The sequence below is a fragment of the Zalophus californianus genome, chromosome 9 (genome assembly GCF_009762305.2).
Source record: "Zalophus californianus isolate mZalCal1 chromosome 9, mZalCal1.pri.v2, whole genome shotgun sequence".
Classification (NCBI taxonomy): domain Eukaryota; kingdom Metazoa; phylum Chordata; class Mammalia; order Carnivora; family Otariidae; genus Zalophus; species Zalophus californianus.
In genome coordinates, this window is record NC_045603.1 from 118756774 (window position 1) to 118780719 (window position 23946).

The following is a 23946-nucleotide window of genomic DNA, read 5'->3' on the forward strand; positions in this document are numbered from 1 at the left end:
TAAAAAGCTGAGCGTAAGTGTGAACTCCCCTTATAACACGTCCCCCGGCCAGTTCAGACTGCTCTGTGAAGCCATACTTGCTCTTCAGTGGTTCTTTACATTTTAGCTTGCTTTTCTTACCTGCATGTGTTGCAACTGGCATGGTGCTGCCTCTGCTGTAGGTGAACCTGTGCATCACATCTCCCATTGGAAGATCTTGCTCCTCTTTGGAATTCATGTTGCCTGGTCGTGACCTCAGTTCTCTGATGGGTCCAAGAAAGGTTGTGACTTTGTAGTCTATCTGGATTTTTCGAGTAATTAGTATAGCAGTGGCATTTTTTTTTTTTTTTGGCATCCAATGTGGGATGCCAGAAGTCTGAATTTTTTTAATAAAACATTTATACTTATACCAAGTCTTCTCAATAAAGAAATGTCAAAAAAGAAAGTAAAAAAGAATCCTGCCACCCAGAGGTAATTATTAAAAACTCCTTGTGACCATCCTTTCAGACAAATCTTGATGCAGATTTGCACGCAAGATATGGGAACATCATTCAATGTATATAAGAAGTTATGTACAGTATTTTACTCAATGGAGCTAGCATAATTTACTTAACCAATCTCTGTCAATTTAATCATGCCTTCCAGAGATATTGTTTCTATTCTTTTGCTATTATAAACAATGGCTTCATCATCTTTAGACATTTCCATCATGGAAGAGTTCTGATTACAAATTTTTAAGATTAGTTTGATAGAAGGTGTGTATGTAAAGTCTAGGATGAGCCAGAGCCAGGGGAGGAAGCCCAATCCACATAGATTTTTGTCTTGAGATTTGCAGATAGCCTCGATCAGCCTGGATTCTGTAGGGCTTTGTAGCCCCATCATCTGCCTAGATGTTTGAGAGCCCCCTGGCAGACAGGAAGTGGCACCCTTGGGGCACATCAAATGGGCCTTGGGGTGCATCAAATGAAAACTTGTCCTATTTTTGAGAGAATTCCCTAGCTTAACAATTTTGTTGCAAGAAAATTCACTGGTGATATATGTAGATAAATGTTTTATTTTTACTTTTGGCCTAGTAATGATTAATGCTTGCTTGCATACAGTCTCACATTTTATTTCAATATTCCTAATTCCCCGGTCTCTTTACTCCAAATTGTCAGCACACAGGCTGGTTCTCCTCTCTTCATGGGCTTGTCATTCTCCCTCTCCTCCACCCACTGGGACATACTGGTGATAAAAAATAGTTGTTTGGCTTAGAAGGTAAAATATATATATATATATTAATGTAAAAGTCAAGATTAATGAAATTTTAGGGACAGAAGATGATCTTTCTTCATGATGAGTTAGAAAGATTGTTTTGATAGTAATATATTTAATGGTTTAAAGGAGAGAGAGGCAAGGAGGCAGGAAAGCCCAGAAAGAATGGCCAAAGTTTCAAAAGAGGGACATTTGTGGAAATTAGGAGAAAGAAGAGAATGTAATGACTCCTCCATTGACAAGAAAAGGAGAAAGTGGATCTGATAAGGAATATGGTTAATCTTGTGGTGATTAATAAACATAATTGCACATCTTCTGTTATTACAAACCTTGGCTGTTGATTCCTAATTTAGAAGATTAACATGTTTTTAACATGTTTTCAGTGCTAAAAATGGAAAACAAACTTAAGAATTATAATCTCTGTTATAAATGACCCTGATTCCTTAATTTTATGATTTTTTGATTATATATACAAATTCAACAGAAAATGAAAACTATTTATAATAAATTATTTCTAATCACAATTTTTAGTTATTTTTATAATTATTCAATGTACATTTTCCTACTTAGGAAGTTATCTACTTTTCTATTAATATTACCATTCATTTTCACCTTTATCTATTGTTTAGCAGTCCAATGTTTGCACCTGTCAATGAAGTAGCCACATAAAGACTAGCATGCATATTCCAGAGAAAGTGGAATGTCAGCAGCTGACAAAACAAAATGACAGTTTAATGTGCACAGAGCCAGGATTCAATATAACATGCTGTAGTAAAGTTGAAAGTTCAACTTAAACTGGAGAGCAAACACTCTAGTCTACATGTGGTGCTTTTTTTTTTTTTTTTTTTTTAATGAAAAGAGAAGCTATCTTCGTCATTGTAAGAGTATTGTCTTTTGGAGAGATTGAATCATTATTTGTTTTATAGAAGATATGGTATAGCAACAGTCTTATCTTTAGTTATTACAGAGTTGATCATTATAGGAGAGGCAGGAAAAGGGAGCCTTGAAAAATTGGAACTCGTTTTTACTATACGTGAATTTAAACACAGGGTCTTTTTAATAAACTTTCAATTATGGATATGACTGGATATAGTGAAGTAAATAAATACAAATGTCTTTCTACATGGGAACTTATTTTGTTTTATCAAACTGTTTTCCTTTTTGTGGATTACTTTTTAAAATTTGCGTTAATTTTTTCCCCATTAGCATACTGGCAAGTGCCCTCCAAAGCTTGGAATTCTTACCCCAGTGATTTCCTTGGTCCATTGTTAACCAAATGGCAGTTCAAGTGGATTGTGCCCTTTGAGAACAAATAGGTGGAAAGATTCTAAAAAGTGCATGCCTCTGTCGTTTTGGTAATCCTCACGGTTTGGGGGTTTTGGATCCACAGAAGGTTAATGATAACAAACACTTTTCATCGTTTTTGTTAAATTAGTGTTATTATACCTCAGACTTCGTTTTGTCTAGCTTTCTGTCACATGGGCCATGGGAAGACTGAGTCACAGTGTTGGTAATAGTAGTTGGTGGTTTCTTCTAGGGAGTTTGAGATAGTGTGTCAACAACTAAAGGAACATTTATTTGGGTAGTTCTAAGGCCCCAAAGGGCTCTCCAGGACTGTGAGGATTCATGGAGTGGGAGTTAGAGTTTTGAGAACCAAGGTAAGAGCAGTGGGTTAGGGTCCCAGGTTTGGGAGTTCCCTATCAGCCAAAGAGAAATCAGAGCTACAGGTCGGCCACACCTGGACACAGGGTTTCATCCCTGATCTTCTGCTTTTCTCTTTCTGTAAATTTCATGAATGGCCTTATCTGAGTCTTCAGCTTCAACTAAAATATTGGTGACTCCAAATTCTATCTTTGGGATCGACCCCACTCCCAAATTCCAGGCCCGTGTCCCGGTTGCCTATTACATGTCCTCATTTGATTGTGCCCTAGATTTCTCTAAGTATCTGAATCTGAACTTACCAAATTTTTTTTCATTAAATAAGAAAAGAATACTCGCATACAAAATTGTCCCTACTCCAATTATTCTTTTTTTTTTTTGTCTTGGTGAATGGTACCATTGTCCATCTAGTTGCCCAAATAAGAAATTCTAGGCAGTTCCCTTTTCACTCAAAGAGTGCCCTAAGTTCTACCTCTTTCAGCCCTGTTCTGTTTTCTGTTGTATCTTTAGTTCCTAGAATGTTTTCTGTCACATAGTAAGAATTCAGCAAATATTTAGTGAGTGAAAAAACAAAGAGAACAAACAGCCATTGGCTCCATAAGAAAGATGGTTAATTCAGGGAATGGAAAAGAACTTAAAAGACATTTTTAAAATAAGTATATTTGGGGAAACATTCCTGAGAAACTTCTCCATTAAGGAAGGACAGGCAGCTATGGGAAAGGAACAGCCTAAGGGAAAGAACAATTTCTTGGAAGTAACAACAAGAACAACAACAAAAAGACACCAATGGGCAGGCTGAATAATAAAACTGACACAGTTGAAGACCCAGTTAATAATCTGGAAGATTTGGGCACCTGGGTGCCTCAGTTGGTTAAGTGTCTGACTCTTGATTTCGGCTCAGGTCATGATCTCAGGGTTGTGAGATCAAGCCCCACGTTGGGCTGCATGCTTAGCCCTGAGTCTGCTTAAGATTCTCTCTCTCCCTCTGCCCTTCCCGCCTCACGCTCTCTCTCTCTCTCTCAAATAAACAAATAAGTAAATCTTTAAAAAATAATCTGGAAGATTAAGGGAACAACAAAGTCTCTTAGAACATAGTGTAAAATGGCAGACAGAAATTATGAGAAAAGTTAAAATATGAAGGATGGATCCAAGAGGTTTAATACCTTTCTAATAGAGTTTTCAGGAAGCCAGACAGGTACAATGGATGTAAGACAGCATTAGAAAATAAATAAGATAAAATTTCCATAAACTAAAGCAAAGGAACATTAAGATTCAGATGGAAAGGCCCATCAAGTGCTAAACAGGATTGAAATGAAAAGCAGAGTGTCTGTTGTTTTTATCAAATCTCAGATGCCAATGGTTAAGACACGAGCAAGGCAAAACTGCTGCCTATTAAATTATGATGTGCACACCAGTTATAAGGCATCTCAGTTTCAAAGATGTTAAAACACTGAGTGGGACACAGAATATGTCTTAGAATTGATGAAAACAGCAGGTACATTCTGGTGAAATTTTAGGTCTCTAAGAATAAAGAAGAGGAAAAAAAACAGTTTATCTATAATGAAACAAAAACAAGGAAACTAATTTTCTCATCAGCATCACTGGTTGCTACAAGCAAATAAAGCAAAGTTTTCAAAAGGAAAAAAAATTGAATCCTAGTTCTTATCTCCAACTAAAATCTCAACGGAGTGTGTAAGAGAAATAAAGATATTTTTGAACGTGTGAAAACTCAAAAAGTTTGTTATATGTGGAAACTGTTTAAAGAAATTATTCAAGAAACACGCTAACCAAATATAGAAAGAATCCAATATGCAGGATGATAAGGACCCAAGAAGAAGGAGAAAGGAAGTGTGACTCAGAAGTAAAGGGAGCTAGAAAATGAAAAGTTGTAACATTAGGGGCACGTGGGTGGATCAGTTGGTTAAGCGTCTGCCTTCTGCTCAGGTCATGATCCCCGGGGGTCCTGGGATCGAGCCCCACATCGGGCTCCCTGCTCAGTGGGGAGCCTGCTTGTCCCTTTCTCTCTGCCTGGGGCCGCTCTGCTCTCTCTCTCAATTTCTCTGTCAAATAAATAAATAAAATCTTATTTATTTTATTTAAAAAAAAAGTTGTAACTTTAGAGCAGCACTGGGAAGAATCTCCTTTTAGTAGCAAAGCTTAGCTATAGGTTTACCTTGTCTTCCCTGTGGAGCCAATTACACTTCTTGGTCTTGCAGTAAATAATGTTTGCAGAAACACATTTCACTTTTTAGATTCAGGCTGTAGATAAAGCATGGGGCACTTAATTATAGTTTGAGAACAATCCTATTGACATTAACAATGTAAAAATAACATTCCTTCCCAAAACTGGGAGGTGGAGAGAGTGAAGAGTATTAGGGGAAAAAAAAGACTAAATAAATTTCCCATCTTTCACAGCAGGGAATTAACAAATCAAAATATAGAAGTTTACACATTTTGAAATGATAATAAAGGCAACTATGATGTGAGTTAAACATTTGCAAATTAAAAAAAACCCAGGCATGTGAGGGAGAGAGACAGAGAAGGCAGAAGATAATGTGAATGCTTTAAATTCTGAATCTTTATTTGTGGAGAAGCCCAAATCAATAAAAGCTGTTATTTATTTATAATAATGATGAGAAAGATGAAAACAAAACACAATGAGCAAACAAAACCTTAACTTCTGGGAAGTGAGAATCTCAGGTTCGTGTAAGCTATTTGCAGTTCATTTAAAAAATGCATGTATTATCTATTATGAAAAATCTAAAGTAATATGAGGGGCGCCTGGGTGGCTCAGTCGATTGAGCGCCTACTCTTGATTTCAGCTCAAGTTCTGATCTCAGGGTCATAGGACTGAGCTCCTACTGGGGCTCGTGCTCAGCATGGAGTCTGCTTGAAATTCTCTCCCTCTTCCTCCCCCCAGCCCTCCGCTGCTTGCACATGCGCCTTTCTCTAATAATAAATAAATAAAATCTTTACAAAAAAGTTGAAGTAATATGAATGAAGAAGTCAATAGGTAGTATATAGAAATAAACAGTAATATATGTTAACTGTCTGGCACATAATAGGCACTCAATAAACTATAGCTTTTAGGGCTGTTGCTACAAATTTTGTTATTTTTTATTTGTGGCAGCTGATGTTGGCTGGGTTCTCTCTGTTCCTTCAGATATAATAAAACTGGTTCAAACCCACATTCTGTGCTTTGTGGCAGCCTAGAGCGTGTCCCGGGTTTTCTGCAGATGCCCACAGCATCTTCTGGTGGTTGTCACCGCGTCTAGCTCCTTCTTCCACTGAACTAAGTCAGTTTCCAAGTTTCACTGTGCTCTGCTTCCCATCCCAGTTTCCATTTTGTTTAATCAGACCTTGAATTTCATCCAATTATGCGATGTCTATTAAAACAACCCGCTCGCAGGACCCCTTTGTGTATGTAAATTTGAGGAGGTTGAAGAAGGTAAGCGACAGGGACCAGGCATCACCAAGATGCCATTTCAAATTAAATAGTGGCCATCACCCCTGGACACTGGTCACCCACAATGTCACCAGACGCTAGCACCACCAAGCCTTGTGGCCTTGCCTGGCCATTCTCTCTCACACGCGCTCGCTCTCTCCTTCTCTCTTCCCAGTCCTTCTAATTATTCAGGGGAAGTTAGCTCTAAGTTCCTTTTACTCTCTTCTGCAGAACTCTCTAGCTCTTTTCCCCAGACCTGGCTCTAGACTCTCCCGGGTGGAGCCCACTTCACCAAGACGGGCAACAGATTCAGGGCCTTTTGGGTCACAGAACCCACCAGAGAGGTAGTAGTAGAAATAAGGAGCACCTTTTTCTGTCTTTTGTGTAGGAACCCAGAGATAGCTAAACAAGCAGATTTTTATATTCAGTATGTTTTCTCACTGCCATCTGCTCTCAGTGCCATCTCACTAGAGATAACACTAGTGAAAATTCATTATAATTATCATTTAAATCATGTACATCATCATTTAAAATAAAGTTTCCTTAAAGGTTACCACTACACTGAGTAATAACTGCCCACTTCATTAAAAAAAAAAAAGTATAATAGTAAAATTTGGCCAATATAGGAGTGCAGAAAAATGCACTTTAAAAAGATGGTAGTGGGGAATTCTTAATCTCAGGAAACAAACTGAGGGTTGCTGGAGTGGTGGGGGGCTGGGAGGGATGGGGTGGCTGGGTGATGGACACTGGGGAGGGTATGCGCTATGGTGAGTGCTGTGAATTGTGCCAGACTGTTGAATCACAGGTCTGTACCTCTGAAACAAATAATGCAATATATGTTAAGAAAAAAGAAAGAAGATAGCAGGAGGGGAAGAATGAAGGGGGGGAATTCGGAGGGGGAGACGAACCATGAGAGACGATGGACTCTGAAAAACAAACTGAGGGTTCTAGAGGGGAGGGGGGTGGGGGGATGGGTTAGCCTGGTGATGGGTATTAAGGAGGGCACATTCTGCGTGGAGCACTGGGTGTTATACGCAAACAATGAATCATGGAACACTACATCAAAAACTAATGATGTAATGTATGGTGATTAACATAACAATAAAAAATTTTTTAAAAAGATGGTAGTGGGAAAGTTGGTTTTAATGGGCTGTGATTGTCCAGTTGCAAAGGCAATGTACAAAAGCCCTGGGCTTTATACATTAGGTAAGGCAGAGAAGACCCCTGCGGGACTACGGTTGGCATATTCTAAGGCTCAGTTGCCTGTCTCTAAGCTGCAGAAAAACCACATATTTATGCACTGATTTGAAATGTTATATTTACGTTGGTTTATTTTCATGCCAGGTGAGGCACGCAAAACCAGCTGAGGTACACGAAGGAAAGGTGAAATTGTCAGTGGCTAAGGTATAATAATGACTAATATGACCATTACTATTAACATGCTTATTGTTTATATTGATGCTGGCTATTCTTAAAAAGTGGCAATGACTTTGAAAGCTACACCGAGAGTGGGTCTTATGAAGGGACAAAGACCTCATTCACACTGTAATCTGATTCTGGGGTACGTCCAGGCTGGATCCAGAGAAATCTCTCTCATTCGTGAAATGCCCACAATTCCACTGTTAGAGATTCATTCCTTTTGCTAAAGTTTGTCCCCTTGTAAAATATAAACAATCCTGAGAAATGGGTGACATAAAGCTCTAATGTGATTGACTTGGTCAGATCTTTTCCTGAGAACAGTTTTGGTAAGAAAAAAAGAAAGAAAGAAAGAAAATAGAGTAACTGGAGCAGCTCCTGCCTATAATGAGCTGGAGAGGTCACAGTAAGAGAGAGAAAACAAGATTTAGAAAAAGGGATACCTGGTAGGGGGAGGGGTGATGAAGATAAGTTTTGATTGCTTTGTAGTATTGCTTAGAACTGGCTGCCTTTAAATGAATCACTTACAGGACATGGCGGATGGGATCTTTAATTCTTGCAATTTATGGGGACCTGCAAGTAAATGTAACTCACTATTCCCTCAAATTATTTTTGATAGGTAGAATATGCATGCTATTTAATAGAAATAGCTTTTAAGATTTATGGAGAAAGAATATATTGTTCATGTAATTCACTTTGTGATGCATTTTCTATTGAAAGATTGAAGACAGACATATTTTGGAGGAGCAAATACAAGTACTAAAGGCTAATTTAGAAAATGAGAAAAAGAAGACAGAAAGGTACCGGTAATAATGAAGCATAATTGTTCATTTGTAGCTAATACAACATTTAACCATCTATAAATCTATTACAGATTTAAGAAAGAATCAGAACAGATAAACAAAAACTGGGAAAAGAAATTCTATATTCTCAGGAATAGGTATGTGGTGATATATATAAATTCTATTTATAAAAATGTGACTAATCTTTTAAAACGTGACTAATGTGCATTTTTCTGTGCATATTAATTAATATAAAATACCAGCATACACCTTTAACAAGAAATGCAAAATAATTGGCTTAAAATAGAAGAGTTGTCAAAGTCACTTCAAAGAAAAAATAATTCAAGATTCTATTACATTCCCTATCTCCATATTTCAATTTTAAAGGATTAACAGGATAGACAGCCTCTTCTTGATATCTGGTTTAATCAGACCTACCTAGTCATCTTCCCTCATAGGGCTATTAAAACAGTTTCCTGTTTATTTGCACATGAGAATATTTAACTGGTCTAGATCTTCTTTATAAAATTGTTTTATATACTGTATCCTCTATCCTTTTACAGACAAAACAGCACCAATTCCTTAATTCTCAGATCTGTTCTTCACTCACATAATCATTTTAATTTATCTTCCCTATGTCACCTTTGTCTTTTTAAAACTGGAGTAAGTGACTACTGTAAAATTCTGGAAAGGCTAAAAGCAACACCAAGTAGAGAAAATGCCTATTTTCTTTTCCTTGTCCTAACATGTTAATTTAAAACAACTATATTCTATTCTCTTGTTTCTGGCCATAATGTCGCCCAGATTCTCTTCTCTTTATCACATGTTGGAAGTTCCTTTGCAAGATTTTCTCACAGTCAAGGAGCATTCAAGACAGGATGGATTCAGTGTTGGTCTGATGTCAGAAGTCAAGTGTGAGACTCACACAGGACTTCGTAAGACGATAATGCCCTACATTTGCCCAGCACCTCATAAGCTTACACTATTATTGTGAGTGTATGAGAAAGAGGGAGAAAAAAGAAATCCTGTAGGTTGCTGCATACATCACCCTGAAATGGTCCCAGGTGGTACACTGAGAATCCACATGCTAGCCGGAATACCACCAGGTGGTGAGAGAAAGATCTCCTTGTGGTAACATGCACTCCTGCTTGTGCTTCATGTCTGTGCTGATAATGCTCTGTGCTCTGAAAAATGTGCATATTAATACCTGTCCTAACTGCTTCATACAGTTATTCTAAGGATAGAATATAAATACAGGTGAGAAACAAGAGACTGAGACTGGCTTAAATATGCACTTCATTTCCCCAAACATGGATTTTGGACTATCTCTGAAACTGAGTAGACTCTCTTTCCCTTACTTATTTCTGTGGAGTTCACTTTGTTTTGTTTTGTTTTTTAAAGATTTTATTTATTTATTTGCGAGAGAGAGGGAGAACGAGTGGGGGGGCACAGAGAGATAGGGACAAGCAGACCTCCCACCATGAAGCCGGGATTGGGATTCCGTGTGGGGCTTGATCCGAGGACCCAGAGATCACGACCTGAGCCACTTAACCGACTGAGCCACCGACTGAGCCACCCAGGCACGCCTGTGGGCTTCACTTTGATCCTTAATATTTATGCTGTGTCTGTCCCAATGGGATTCATCCCATATTTCAATGACCATTTACAAGAATGTCTCAGTGTTACTTCAAGTTGATTTGCTGTTAATCAAGATGGTCTATGTTCATTTCATCATTTTGGTCTATGCAGACTTTATGTTGCTATCTAAACATTTGGAATACCAACAAGTATGATTACATATTTTCTATATATTTTCTCAATCAACTAACTGGGACATAATGTTGGGACATAACGCATTGTCTTTCTCATGTGGTTGCATCACCAAGTGTTCATTCAAGGTAATATATAACAGAGAGAGCGCGTATATCCAGGGTACTGCATCATGGTGGGGGATGGAAATTGACAGTACAGTCGCAGATCTGTATGGCTAAAATGGTCATTTCATTTCATTGTAACAGATCTTAGATCAGGCGCCATCATTTGTTTTGTAGAGGAAAAACTTCACCTTGGCCAGGCAACGTAACAGTCGAATACAACAATTTCTCAGACAATTCATGATTTATATTCAGCCCCAGTCCAGTTCAGGGCTTCCACCTCCCAAGCTCCTTTTCTGTCTCTGCTGAGTTGGCTCTATTTCCGGGAAGATGGAACTTAAGCGGGGCCAACCAGGGCAGGAGCTAGTCTTTCCTCTTAGTGTGGCATGATGCCGCCATGGTCGCGTCTCTCGGCCCAAACGGTGTGCAGGTGTGGCACACGGGGGCAGGACTAGATCCCCACCCGCCCGGTGCCGCAGTGATGCCGCCCTGAGTGTCCCGCCTCAACCCGACACCCATCAGAGCCACCCCCAGTCCTGCCTGCTGAGCTCCTGGGGCGGGTCGGACCCACTGCTGCACATCACGCCGGCCAGGGCGCAGAGACGTTACACGCACGCCGTTCCCACACGGCAGGGGAGTGCGCGCAAACTAAGGGGTGTGCGTCCGCACCCTTTCCCTCCCACCTCCTCTCCCCGCATGCGCAGTCCCTCCCAGGGAGCTTGCTAACCGGCAGAGCCGGAGCCGCGACGTGCCCGCGCAGGCGCACTGTGCTCTCAATCTCCTCCCTCCTCCTCTCACTGTTCTAACCCCCCTCGTTCTTGGACTTGGGGAACAGGGAAAGTTAGGGAAACAGAAACCCTACGCTGCCCTTCTTTCCTCTTCTCTCCCCACTTCCCTCCCTTCTCAGGCTTCTGGCTTGCGTCTCCTGTCACAGGAGTCCTAGGACCTTTCCTGGTACACCTGACCTCCCGGTCCCGTTAGTTTCACCCCTGACAGGTTTAGATTCTTGTATCTTTGTTCTCAGCCCTTGTCAGGGTGTAGTGTGGGGGGAAAGGACGATTCGGCCCTTCGTAACTTGTTGTCGCTCATTGCTACCTGAGTATACCCACAACACGTTCATTGTCTATGAAATTCAAGATTCACAGAAATGCCAAAGCCAAATCAGAATAAATCTGGAGTCTTGGGCACTCAGTGGTTATTCTGAGTATTGTGCCTTCCTCTAAATTCAGCTGTCTGTAGTCTTCTCAAAAGCTAGGCCCTGGGCAGGTGAGGGGATGGTGTGGGGTTGGCTCATGAAGTTCAGAGTGTTCAGCTGATGGTGATCCAAGATGCAGTTTCCCAGGGTGGGAAGTGAGGGGAATTGGAATCAAAAGCAGACATGGCTGTTGATGGTAGCTTTATTTATAACCACCCAAAATCGGAAGCAACCAAGAGGTCTTTTAGGAGGCGAATGGGTACATTGTGCTATGTCCAGACCTAAAAAGAAATGAGCGATCAGGCCGTGACAAGACATAGAGGAACCTTAAACGTATATTACGAGGTAAAAGAAGCCAGTCTGAAAAGGCCATGATCCTATATGACATGCTGGAAAAGGTAAAACTATGGAGACAGCGAAAGAATCAGTGGTTGCCAGGGGCTCAGGGGTAGGGAGAGATGAGTCAGTGGAGCACAGAGGATTTTGAGGGCAGTGACGCTGCTCTGCATGATACTACAAAGTAAGTACATGCCATTACACATTTATTAAAACCCATAAGATATATGACACCAAGACCGAACCCTAATGTCAACTATGGATTTTGAGCCATATGATGTGTCAGTGTAGATTCATTGATTGTAACTAATGTACCACTCTGTTGGTTGTTAACAGTCAGGGAAGCCGTCCATGTGGGGGGGCAGGAAGTATATGGGAAATCTCTGTACCTTCTTCTCCATTTGCTGTGAACCTAAAACTGCTCTAAAAAATTGTGTTAATAGCCAAACTGTGGAAAGAGCCAAGATGTCCATCGACAGATGAATGGATAAAGAAGATGTGGTATATATACACAATGGAATATTATGCAGCCATCAAAAGGAATGAGATCTTACCATTTGCAATGACGTGGATGGAACTGGAGGGTGTTACACTGAGTGAAATAAGTCAATCAGAGAAAGACATGTATCATATGACCTCACTGATATGAGGAATTCTTAATCTCAGGAAACAAACTGAGGGTTGCTGGAGTGGCGGGGGGTGGGAGGGTTGGGATGGCTGGGTGATAGACACTGGGGAGGGTATGTGCTATGCTGAGCACTGTGAATTGTACAAGACTGTTGAATCACAGATCTGTACTTCTGAAACAAATAATGCAACATATGTTAAGAAAAAAAAAAGAAGATGAAGATACAGGAGGGGAAGAACGAAGGGGAGTAAGTCGGAGGGGGAGACGAACCATGAGAGACGATGGACTCTGAAAAACACACTGAGGGTTCTAGAGGGGAGGGGGGTGGGGGGGTGGGTTAGCCTGGTGATGGGTATTAAAGAGGGCACGTTCTGCGTGGAGCACTGGGTGTTATGCACAAACAATGAATCATGGAACACTACATCCAAAGCTAATGATGTAATGTATGGTGATTAACATAACAATAAAAATTTTTAAAAATTAAGTGTGTTTAAAAAATGAAAAAGAAAAAGAAAAAAGCTAAGCAGACACCAAATGAAGGTGTCAGTCTGAAGGTGCTGTTCAGAGAAGTAGGATCCACAGTGAGTAGTAACTGGGGGCTCCGGGACAGAGGGGATGGTTTAAGGTGGAGATACGTGGTACGTGGTAGAGCGTGGAGGGAGGTCCACCATCTCTGAAGGGGTGCAGCGATCCTTTTTGCCCCCTGATTCTTGCAGTTTCCGAGGCTGAGTGTGGGGAACAGGCTATTACGATCACCAAACAAGACTCAGAACTGAATTTTCCAATGTCCTTTTTTAGCTGAGGGGAGTGTACTTCATTCTTGGAATATATTTATCCATTCCTTTTTTTTTTTTTAAGGATTTTATTTATTTATCTGCCAGACAGAGAGGGAGAGTACAAGCAGGGGAAGTGGCAAGCAGAGGGAGAAGCAGGCTCCCCACTAAGGAAGGAGCCCGATGTGGGACTCAATCCCAGGACCCCGAGACCATGACCCGAGCCGAAGGCAGACGCCCAACCATCTGAGCCACCCTAAATTTCTCAATCGGAAGTCCTTGCCGCAGTTTAGCCAGCCTACTGCCCAAAAGATACACTTTGTTACTTGGAAATAGATCCTTTCTCAAGCAATCATCTTCATCTTGTAAAGTTATGTTATATGAAAAATCCAGTGTCCTTTTTGCTAAAATATGTGCAACAAATGACTAATCTCAAAGATGCCTGCCATGAAATTGTTAAACTGAATGAAATTAGCAGTTGCTAATTGTGTGTTATTCTGTTATGCGTGTGTTGAATGTATACGATTAATGTTTTAGTTTACTAGATAGTGCCCGAGACAATGCTAATCATTTCACATGCATCAAATCCTTATTGAAACTGTAGGTGGTAGTTAAAAATAGTAACTCCAGGGAGCCTGGGTGGCCCAGTCGTTAAGCTGACTCTTGATTTCAGCTTAGGTCATGATCTCGGGGTGGTGAGATCAAGCCCTACATCAGGCTCCGGGCTGAGGGTGGAGCCTGTTTGAGGATTCTCTCTTCCTCTGCCCCTCCCCCACCATGCTTGCACGAGCTCTCACGCTCTCTCTCTCTAAAAAAACACTAACTCCACTTCTCTTATGAGGAAACTGAAGTTCGAAGAAATTGAGTAATTTATCAGAATTCATACAGCTAAAGAGTGACAGATCTCAGTCATGGACACAGGTCTTTCTAACCCTTAAAAACATATTACTCTTATTTTCTTTTTCTGTACTAAAAATTTTTTTTGGTTCAACATTTAGTATAAAGGGAAGAATACTTAAGATATACTAGTATAGTATAAAGATAGCAATATAATGAACACAAATATTCTTACTACAAGATGAAGTGTTGGCAGTATCTTCACAACCATTGTGTGCCCATTCCATGCCTAGTGCCTCTTCTTCTTCCAATGTAACATCTATCTTAAGTTAATGTTTATCATTCTCTGGGGGAAGGTTTTATTTTTTTGAATTCTCATTTTAATTCCAGCTAGTTAACATACAATGTTAGTTAGTTTAGTGTTAGTGTTCCTTTCAGGTGCACGATGTAGTGATTCATTACTTCCATATAACACCCAGTGCTCATCATGACAAGTGCCCTCCTTAATCCCCATCACCTGTTTAACCCATCCCCCCCATTCTCTTCCTCTCTGGGAACCATCTATTTGTTCTCTGTAGTTAAAAGTCTGTTTCTTGTTTTGTCTCTCTCTCTCTCTCTCTCTCTCTCTTTTTTCCCTTTGCTCATTTGTTTTGTTTCTTAAATTCCACATATGAGTAAAATCATATGGTATTTGTCTTAACACTGACTGACTTATTTCCCTTAGCATAATACTCTCTAGCTCCATCCAGGTCATTGCAAATGGCAAGATTTCATTTTTATGGCTGAATAATATGCCGTGGTATATATATATATATGTATATATATATATATATATATATATATGTATATATATATACACACACACGCACACACACACACACACACACAATATCTTCTTTATCCATTCATCAATTGATGGATGCTTGGGCTGCTTCCATATCTTGGCTATTATAAATAATGCTGCTTAAACATAGGGCTGTATGTATCCTTTAAAATGAATGTTTTTGTATTTTTGGGTAAATATCCAGTAGTGTGATTACTGGATCGTAAGGTAGTTCTACTTTTAAGTTTTTGAGGAACTTCCACACTGTTTTCCACAGTGGCTGCAGCAGTTTGCATTCGTACCAACAATTCACGAATGTTCCTCTTTCTCCACATCCTCACCAACGCCTGTTGTTTCTTGCGTTGCTGATTTTAATCATTCTGACAGGTGTGAGGTGATATCTTATTATGGTTTTGATTTACATTTCCCTGATCGTGAGTGACGGTGAACATATTTTCATGTGTCTATTGTCTATCCTTGGAGGAAGGTTTTAAATAATATCCAGTTTGTTAAATAGATATTGAGTTATTCTGATCTTCCACTTCCAGTAGATTTCATAATTTATGTTGTCTTTTTAAAAGAATTTTACCAGGGCATCTGGGTGGCTCAGTCAGTTAAGCATCCAGCTCTAGGTTTCAGCTCAGGTCATGATCACATAGATCACGAGATCAAGCCCCACGTTGGCTCTGTGCTCAGGGAGGAGTCTGCTTAAAGATTCTCTCCCTCTGCCCCTCCCCCCGACTCGTGCGTGCTCTCACTCTCTCTCTCTCTCTCTCTCTGTCTCTCTCTCTCTAAAATAAATAAATAAATCTAAAAAAATAAAAAGGAATTTTACTTTCCACTAAAGTGTCAAATTGATTGACTTAAAGTTGTTCATAATATCTTCATATTTTATACTTAAATTATCTGTAAGATCTAATGTCCCCTTTTTCATTTCTGATATTGATAATATGTGTTCTCTTTTATGATCAATCTTGTTAAGAGTTAGTCTTATTATTTATTTCAAAGAAATCATTTTTCCTTTGTTGAATTTCTCTCATATTTGTTTTCTTTTCATTAGTTTCTGTTATCTTTATTATTTTCTTCCTTCTACTTTCTTTGTGTATGATTTGCAATCCTTCCTAAGAAGAAAGCTGAAATCATTGGTTTTCAGATTTTTTTTTCTTCTACTATATACATTTCAGACTACATATTGTCCTCTAAGCACTGCTTGAGTTGCATCCCACAAACTGTGACATGTTATATACTATTGTTCAGTATAAAACATTTTACAAATTCTATTTTATGTTATCTTTGATCCATGGGTTATTTAGAAGTGATATGTTTTATTTTCAGGTAGTTGACGATTGTCTAATTGTATTTCTAGATTAATTCTATTGTGCTCGGAGAACCTATTCTGAATTATTTCAATCTGTTAAAATTTTTGATACTTGTTTTATGCTCAGCATATGGTTGATTTTGAAAAAATGATCCATGCACACTTAGAAAGAAGAGGAATTCTATCACTGGGTGCAGTGTTTTATCTATTTCAATTAGGTCATTTATCCATTGTGTTTTTTATATCTTTTATATACTTAAGTTTTTGCTACAGTTCCAACTATTAAGACAGGAGTATTAAATTTTCCACTATGCTTATAGATTTATCTATTTCTCTTTTAGTCTGTCAGTTTTTGCTTTAAATATTTTATGGCTACATTGATGGATACCTACAAATTTAGAATCCTGCTATCTTCCTATGAGGTTATCATTTATATGTATCATTATGAGCCATTCCTTTCTATCTGTAAAAATGCCTTCTGACTTAATGTCTCCTTCATCTAGAATTAATATAACTGTATCACTCTTCATTGATTAAGATTGCATGGTGCATTTTTTTCCTTCAACCTATCTTGTTTTTATATTTGAATGTGTCTCTTGTAAGCAGCATAGAGCTGGATTTTTAATCTGACCTGCCAGTCTTATTTATTTAATTGGCCTACTTCATTTACTTTTAGTGAGATTACTGGTATCCTCGGGTTTGCATCTACCACATAACACATTTTTTTCCTATTTAGCCGACCTGTTTCTTCTCTCCTTTTCACCTTTTTTTGGACTAATCAACGTATTTTTATTCCATATTTTCTTCTATTGACTTGTTAGTTATTTATTCTTTTCCCTTTTTGAAATTTTAACCCACATCCTTTGCTTACCACAGTCTTCTACAAATTTCTATTTAATACTTCCCCAAGAATTCTAGAACCTTAGAATATTTTAACTCCATTTAACCCCCTCCCACATTTTCATTTTGATTCCTTATAAATGTTTAACACCATCGAACATTACAATTATTGTTAGGCGTAGTCAGTATTCACTTCCATTAACATTTTTACTCTGTGAGCTCTTTATTTCTTCCTGCTTTCAATGTGTTTCCATCTGGGATCATCTTCCTCCTATCCATATAGCTCTCTTCAGTTCTTCTTTTAACATAGGTTTGCACGCAAATAATTCTGTCAGCTTTCCTTTATAGGAAAGTGTCTTTATTTTACCTTCATTATTGAAGAATATTTTCTATGAGTGTAGAATTCTGTGCTGGTAGTTTTTTTTCCCTCAGTCTATTCATGATGCCAGTGCATTGAGTCCTGGCCTCCTCCGGAGATGTCGAGACTTATCAACTATCAGCCTCTCCTCTTCTAGGATTCTAATTATATGTAAGTTGTGCCTTTTGACTACAACCCACATGTTTCTTACACTCCCGTCTGGTTTTTCCTACTTTTTTTCTCTAGGCTTCACTTTGAATAGATAGATAGATAGATAGATAGATCTGCCTTTGAGATGAATAATCCTGTCTGTGCTCTGTATCCATTCTCCTATTCAGCCCATGTACTGAGTTCTTAATATCATATATGATTGCTTCAATTCTAAGATGACTACTCATTTTTTTAAGTAGATTTCAATTCTGTGCGGAAATTCACATTTTTTATCAATTTTACCAATCTTTTGCGCTGTTTTCTTCATCAAAGTGATATTAAAGTCATCGTTGCTCTGCTTTTTTCTCTCTATTTTATTCATAAGTTTCCATTTTTTTAGCACACATAGTAACTTACTGTAAAACAACTTTATTGACATATAGTTTACATACCACCCTTTTAAAGGATGGTTTTTAGTGTATTCACAGGGTTGGACAACAAATTACCGCTCTCTAAATCAAAACATTTTCATCAACCCATGAAGGAACTCCATATCCATTGGCAGCCACTCCCCATTGCTGTAGCTGCCAACCACTAGCAACCACTAATCTACTTTCTGTCTCTATGGATTTGCCTGTTCTGGACATTTCATATACACAGAATCATACACTGTGTGACCTTTTGTGACTAGCTTCTTTCACTTGGCATAATGTTTTCAAGTTTATCTATGTTGTAGAAGGTATCAGTATTTCATTACTTTTGGTTGCCAAATAATACTCCATTGCGTGGATAGACTACATTTTGTTTACCCATTCTTCAGTCTTTAGACATTTTAATTATTTCCACTTCTTGGTTCCTATATATAATGCTGCTATTAACAGTCATGTACAGGTTTTGGTGTGGAACATATGTTTTCAATTCTCTTAGGTATATACTGGAAGAAATTGCTAGGTCATATGGTAATTCTATGTTTAACATTTTTGAGGAACTGCCAAACTGTTTTCCAAAGTGGCTGCACCATTTTACAATTACAGAAGCAAGAGATGAGGGTTCCCATTTCTCTGTATCCTATCCAACATTTCTTATTGTCTGTCTTTTTGGTTTCAGTTATGCTAACAGTTATGCAGTGGTACCTCATTGTGGTTTTGGCCCATGAGACACACCCAATCTCTTCTAAGACCCTCCATGTGACTGAATACTGGGACTTTTTTGGTTCCTTCCTAGTGGCTACCCAAAGTTGTCCAGCATACTCGTGGCTTTGTCTCCAGAACATGCTTTTCTGAGGCTGAATCTCCTACTTTTAGCATCATTTGCAATCTGGATAGGCTGAGAATTTCCCAAGTTTTTAATATATTTATTGTGTTTCAATACATTATAATAATTATTTTTGATGCTCAATTTCTCCAATCTTAAGTCAATGGGAGCCCTCTTAAGGTTGACTGCTGTGTTCTTTTGGCACAGTCTTTGATGACTCCCTTAACAATAAAATGTCCCAGGCTCAACTTGGGTATTTATTGCCTTAGATCTAGAAACAGCCATTTCTGAAAGAAGCCCTGGTTCATTTTAGGGGGAAATGTTTTTAAAGCTACAGTTTGGGGGGCACCTGGGTGGCTCAGTCGGTTAAGCATCTGACTTCAGCTCAAGTCATGGTCTCAGGGTCATAGGGTGGAGCCCCGAGTCTGGCTTGGAGCTCAGCAGAGAGTCTGCTTCTCTCTCTCTCCCTCTCCCTCTACCCCTCCCCCTGCTTGTGCTCTCTCTGTCTTCTTGTCTCTCTCTCTCAAGTAAATAAATAAAATCTTAAAAAAAAAAAAAACAAAAAACACCCAAAACTACAGTTTGGGCTCCAAGATGCTCATTGATACTGGGTTGTCATTCATTAATTCCGTGCCTTTTCAGGGCTGGGAAATATATAATCTTAAAGATGAAAAAAGTAAGGGTGCCTGGCGGGCTCAGTCAGTAGAGCATGTGACTCTTGATCTCAAGGTTGTGCGTTCAAGCCCAATGCTGGGTGTAGAGATTGCTTAAAAATAAAGCCTTTAAAAAAATAACTAAAAATGAAAGAAGTAACAAATTCATACTAATATTTTAAATTTCTTACTTATATCTCTTTCACAATGAAAATTGTAGTTCCTAACCACATGAACATAATATTAATTTGCTTTATCTTATGATTTCTGCACATTTTAATTTCACCATTTCTTTTATTTTAGCTTCCATGTCCTTAAAGATGAGATGTTTACTAGGCACACATTGTTTCGTCAGTTTGCAGTGCTTGCTGATACATCCTTCAATTATATTGTAAGTACATATAATGTTTAGATACTGTTTGTCTCTTTGATGATATTTGTACATGTCTTTCTGTTCTTATTTAACATTTATTGAGCCCCTGTCTGGAGATAGTACGTGACAGTCATCTGCTAGATACTAAGGATGCAAGACCGAGTGCCTGAGCCCAAAGAGCTCAATCTGGTATGAGATATAGATGGGTAAACAAATCCTTTCAATGCAATATGCTTGGGCTATAATAGAGGCAAGCAGAAATTTCAGAGGAGGGGTGACACTAGCTGGGAAGTATTTGTCAGTCTGACCACTTGTGGGCATGGATGGAATGTAAGGAAATAGATCCAAGTATCCAGTCCCTTCCAAAGGGAAAAAGGAGGCAAAAGAGTCTTTTCCTAGTACCAAGCCATTCATTTTCGTACTAGAAGTCACTTGTAGATAAAGCCCAATTTTAAAATAGACTATTTTTTTAAACTGTGTACTTAATGCTTTTATTTGGGAGCTATGATTGTAAAGGTAAATGATGTTCAGTGTAGAAATATATCCAGGAAATTTCAAACAGTAAGAAAATTAGCAAGCTATACATGCTGTTGAGCACCCATCATGATGCTAAGTATTCTGGGACAAGGTTTGTGGGAAAGAGCACAAGAAATACAAAATACAGGCTCTTGCTTTAGGAAACTTCCAATCTAAAATTTCTCTTAAAAATTTTTTCAACATCTTTGACTTTGACTTTATTTTCTAAATCTTAAGTTGCTGCAGATGAAAGAACTTAAGAATGTTGGCAAGATAACATTTAATTATTTCTAATTTTTAACTAAATTACCTGGTAATCTGAACCAGCTTGCTGAGCTTTTAATAATTGACTCCCCTGAAATATCCCCAGACTGGATTACATAGATAAGAATATATAGTCTCTTTTTTATCCTTTTGGTTTTTCCTCTTTCAACTGAAGTTTACAGTTTCAATTGGAGTAATCCTCATTTCAGAAATTTAATCAGCTGGACAAATAAAATATTGCTGGACCCATGAGAATGTTGTGCTAACTCAAAAATCGGGCTTTTTGAGGATTACCTGGTAAAACTGTCTGGTCCAAAGGTGAACTGGCCAGGTTTAATGAAACAGAATTCTAAAAATCTCAAAGTTACACCAGTACAGGCACATTAATAGATCCAGTCCTTGTCTTGAGAAAAATCTCTGACTTGCCCTCCATCTATCTTCCTGTGAGGAGAGCTAGTGCTCCATTCAGCCTAGAATACGTCCATCTGCCATTACTTCTGTGGGATTCCAGGCTCATGATCCTTATCTATAGGTCCACACAGTATACGGGCACTTGAGAGACTCATCAGAGTGGATAGCAAATATTGAAGAAAAATAGACAGGGGCAGGGGTGGGGAGGAGGGAAAGAGAGTGATGAGTGAGTGAGTTATGGATAACTAATTTTTCCTTGGTTCCCTACACTATAGCCACTCCACAAATATTTATTGAGTGTAAACATGCACCAAGTACCATGCTCCGTGCTGGGAGTGAGATAGTGCACATGACAAATAGGGCTCCTTCCTTTACAGACGATAAATTTCATGAGGGCACGGACTGGTCTGTCTTGTCAACTGTTTTACTCGCAGAGATTAGAATAGTGCCTGACTTACAGAGTAGACAACATAGATATTAGTAAGCAAATATCACAAACGTTAAATGACATTTGAATAAATGCTATGAAAGAAAAAGTTTAATACTTTCTTACTATTGAGGTATTCGTACGGGAATGTTCACAAATACTAAGTGTATCATTTCGAGTGTTTTGCCCTGTGTAGCCATCACCTAAATGAAAGGGTAGAACATTTCCATCCTCCCTGAAAGTTCCCTGGTGTCCCTTTCCAGACAATACCTTAGTCACATCCCCATGCCGGACAAATATTGCTCTGATTTCTATCACCGCAGATTAGTTTTGCCTGTTCTTAAAACTTACGCAGATGGAATCATACAGTGTGTATTCTCTTATGTCTGGCTTATGTTAACTCCGCATAGTGCTTTTAAGATTTATCCCTGTTATCGTGTGCATCCCTAGCAATTGTTTCTCTGTATTGCTGAATAACATTCCATTGTATGAATAAACAATAATTTGTTTATCCGTTCTCCTCTTGATGGACTCCTGGGCTGTTTCTAGTTAAGAGCTGTTTTGGGGCAAAAAGGTGCTGCAAACATTCTTATACTAGTTATTTCCGGAAATAGGTTTTTGTAACTCTCAGGTAGGACTAGAATACCTGGGACATAGGAATATATATTTTTTTTAATTTTTTTTTGGGATATATGTTTTTAAGTTTATATTCCAGAGTGACTGTATCCTATTACTGTACCATCAGCAAAGTAGGAGAGTTCCTGTTCTCTACATCTTCACCAACTTGATATTGTCATTTTCTAAAGTCGGGCCATCCTAATATAATGTCTCACTGAACTTTTAACTTGCATTCCCTAATAATTAATGATGTTAGTATCTTTTGATGTGCTTATTGACTAATTTCAGATCTTCTTTCCGAAAGGGACTACTCAAGTTGTTTAAAAAAAATTGTGGCAAAATACACATAACTTAAATTTTACGATCTAAATATTTTTAATTGTGCAGTTTAATAATGTTAAGTACATTCACATTGTTGTGAAACCTATCTCCAGAACCCATTTCATCTCACAAAAAGGAAACTTTGGCGTGCCTGGATGGTTCAGTCAGTTAAGCGTCCGACTCTTGATTTCAGCTCAGGTCACGATCTCAGGGTCGTGAGATGGAGCCTTATGTCTGGCTCTGTGACAGTGTGGAGTTTGCTTGAGACTCTCTTTCTCCCTCTCCTGCTGCCCCTCCTCTCACTAAAATAAATAAATAGATCTTTTAAAATAAATAAATAAAATGAGGCTCCATACCCATTAAGCAATAACTCCCCATTCACCCTTCCTCCCATTTTTGTCTGTTTTTAATTATTATTGAGTTATAGCATTTTATTATATATCCTGGATACAAGTTCTTTTGTCATATATATATTGCAAATATTTATTCCCATTCTATAATTTTTCCTTCCATTTTCAGAACAGCACCTTTTGAAGGTCAGAAATTAAAAATATTTTTAGAAATGTTAAATTTAAATAAAGGTCAACTTAGCTCTTTTTTTCTGTGGCAGATTGTGTTTTCTGTGGCCTTGACTATATCCCACATTTGGCATATACTTACGATGTGATTTTGATCTTTGTTTTCCCGTTGAATTTCACATTTCACTGGTTCCTTTGTTCTAACTCAATTAACAATGTATATATAAGTCTGTTTCTAAACCTGTATTTTCTTCCATTGGTCTATTTGTCTGTCCTTTACCCAATACTATATTATCTTAATTGATATTGCTTTATAATAAGTCTTGAAATCAGGTGGTGTAAGTTCTTCCATTTTATTCTTCTTCTCCAAGATCGTCTTGGCAATTCTATTTGGTTTTTTGTTTGTTTGTTTTGTTTTGTTTTAAGATTTTATTTATTCACTTGAGACACAGAGATACAGAGAGAGAGCGTGAGCAGGGAGAGAGGCAGAGGGAGAGGGAGAAGCAGGCTCCCCGCTGAGCCAGAACCCTGATGTGGGGCTCAATCCCAGGACTCTGGGATCATGACCTGAGCCGAAGGCAGATGATTAACCATCTGAGCCACCCAGGCACCCCAGTTCTATTGTTTTTTTAAGATTTTATTTATTTAGACATATCAGATAAAGGGCTAGTATCCAAAATCTATAAAGAACTTATCAAACTCAACACCCAAAGAACAAATAATCCAATCAAGAAATGGGCAGACGACATGAACAGACATTTTTCCAAAGAAGACATCCAAATGGCCAACAGGCACATGAAAAAGTGCTCACCATCGCTCGGCATCAGGGAAATCCAAATCAAAATCCTCAATGAGATACCACCTCACACCCGTCAGAATGGCTAAAATGAACAAGTCAGGAAACGACAGATGTTGGCGGGGATG

At 38.6% G+C, this 23946-nt stretch overlaps 1 protein-coding gene across 5 annotated transcripts in view; it reads left to right on the forward strand.

Annotated features, from left to right (window-relative positions):
• The window catches only part of C9H10orf67 (chromosome 9 C10orf67 homolog), a 155326-nt gene that overhangs the window by 102548 nt on the left and 28832 nt on the right, over positions 1-23946 (forward strand). For 4 of the 5 annotated variants that reach the window (XM_027594210.2, XM_027594213.2, XM_027594214.2 and 1 more), the window contains 4 exons: positions 7682-7741; positions 8474-8553; positions 8628-8693; positions 19878-19965. In XM_027594210.2, the coding sequence (XP_027450011.1) occupies positions 7682-7741; positions 8474-8553; positions 8628-8693; positions 19878-19965 (294 nt within the window). The remainder of the gene's footprint in view (positions 1-7681; positions 7742-8473; positions 8554-8627; positions 8694-19877; positions 19966-23946) is intronic. The other variant, XM_027594212.2, reaches the window with a different exon arrangement.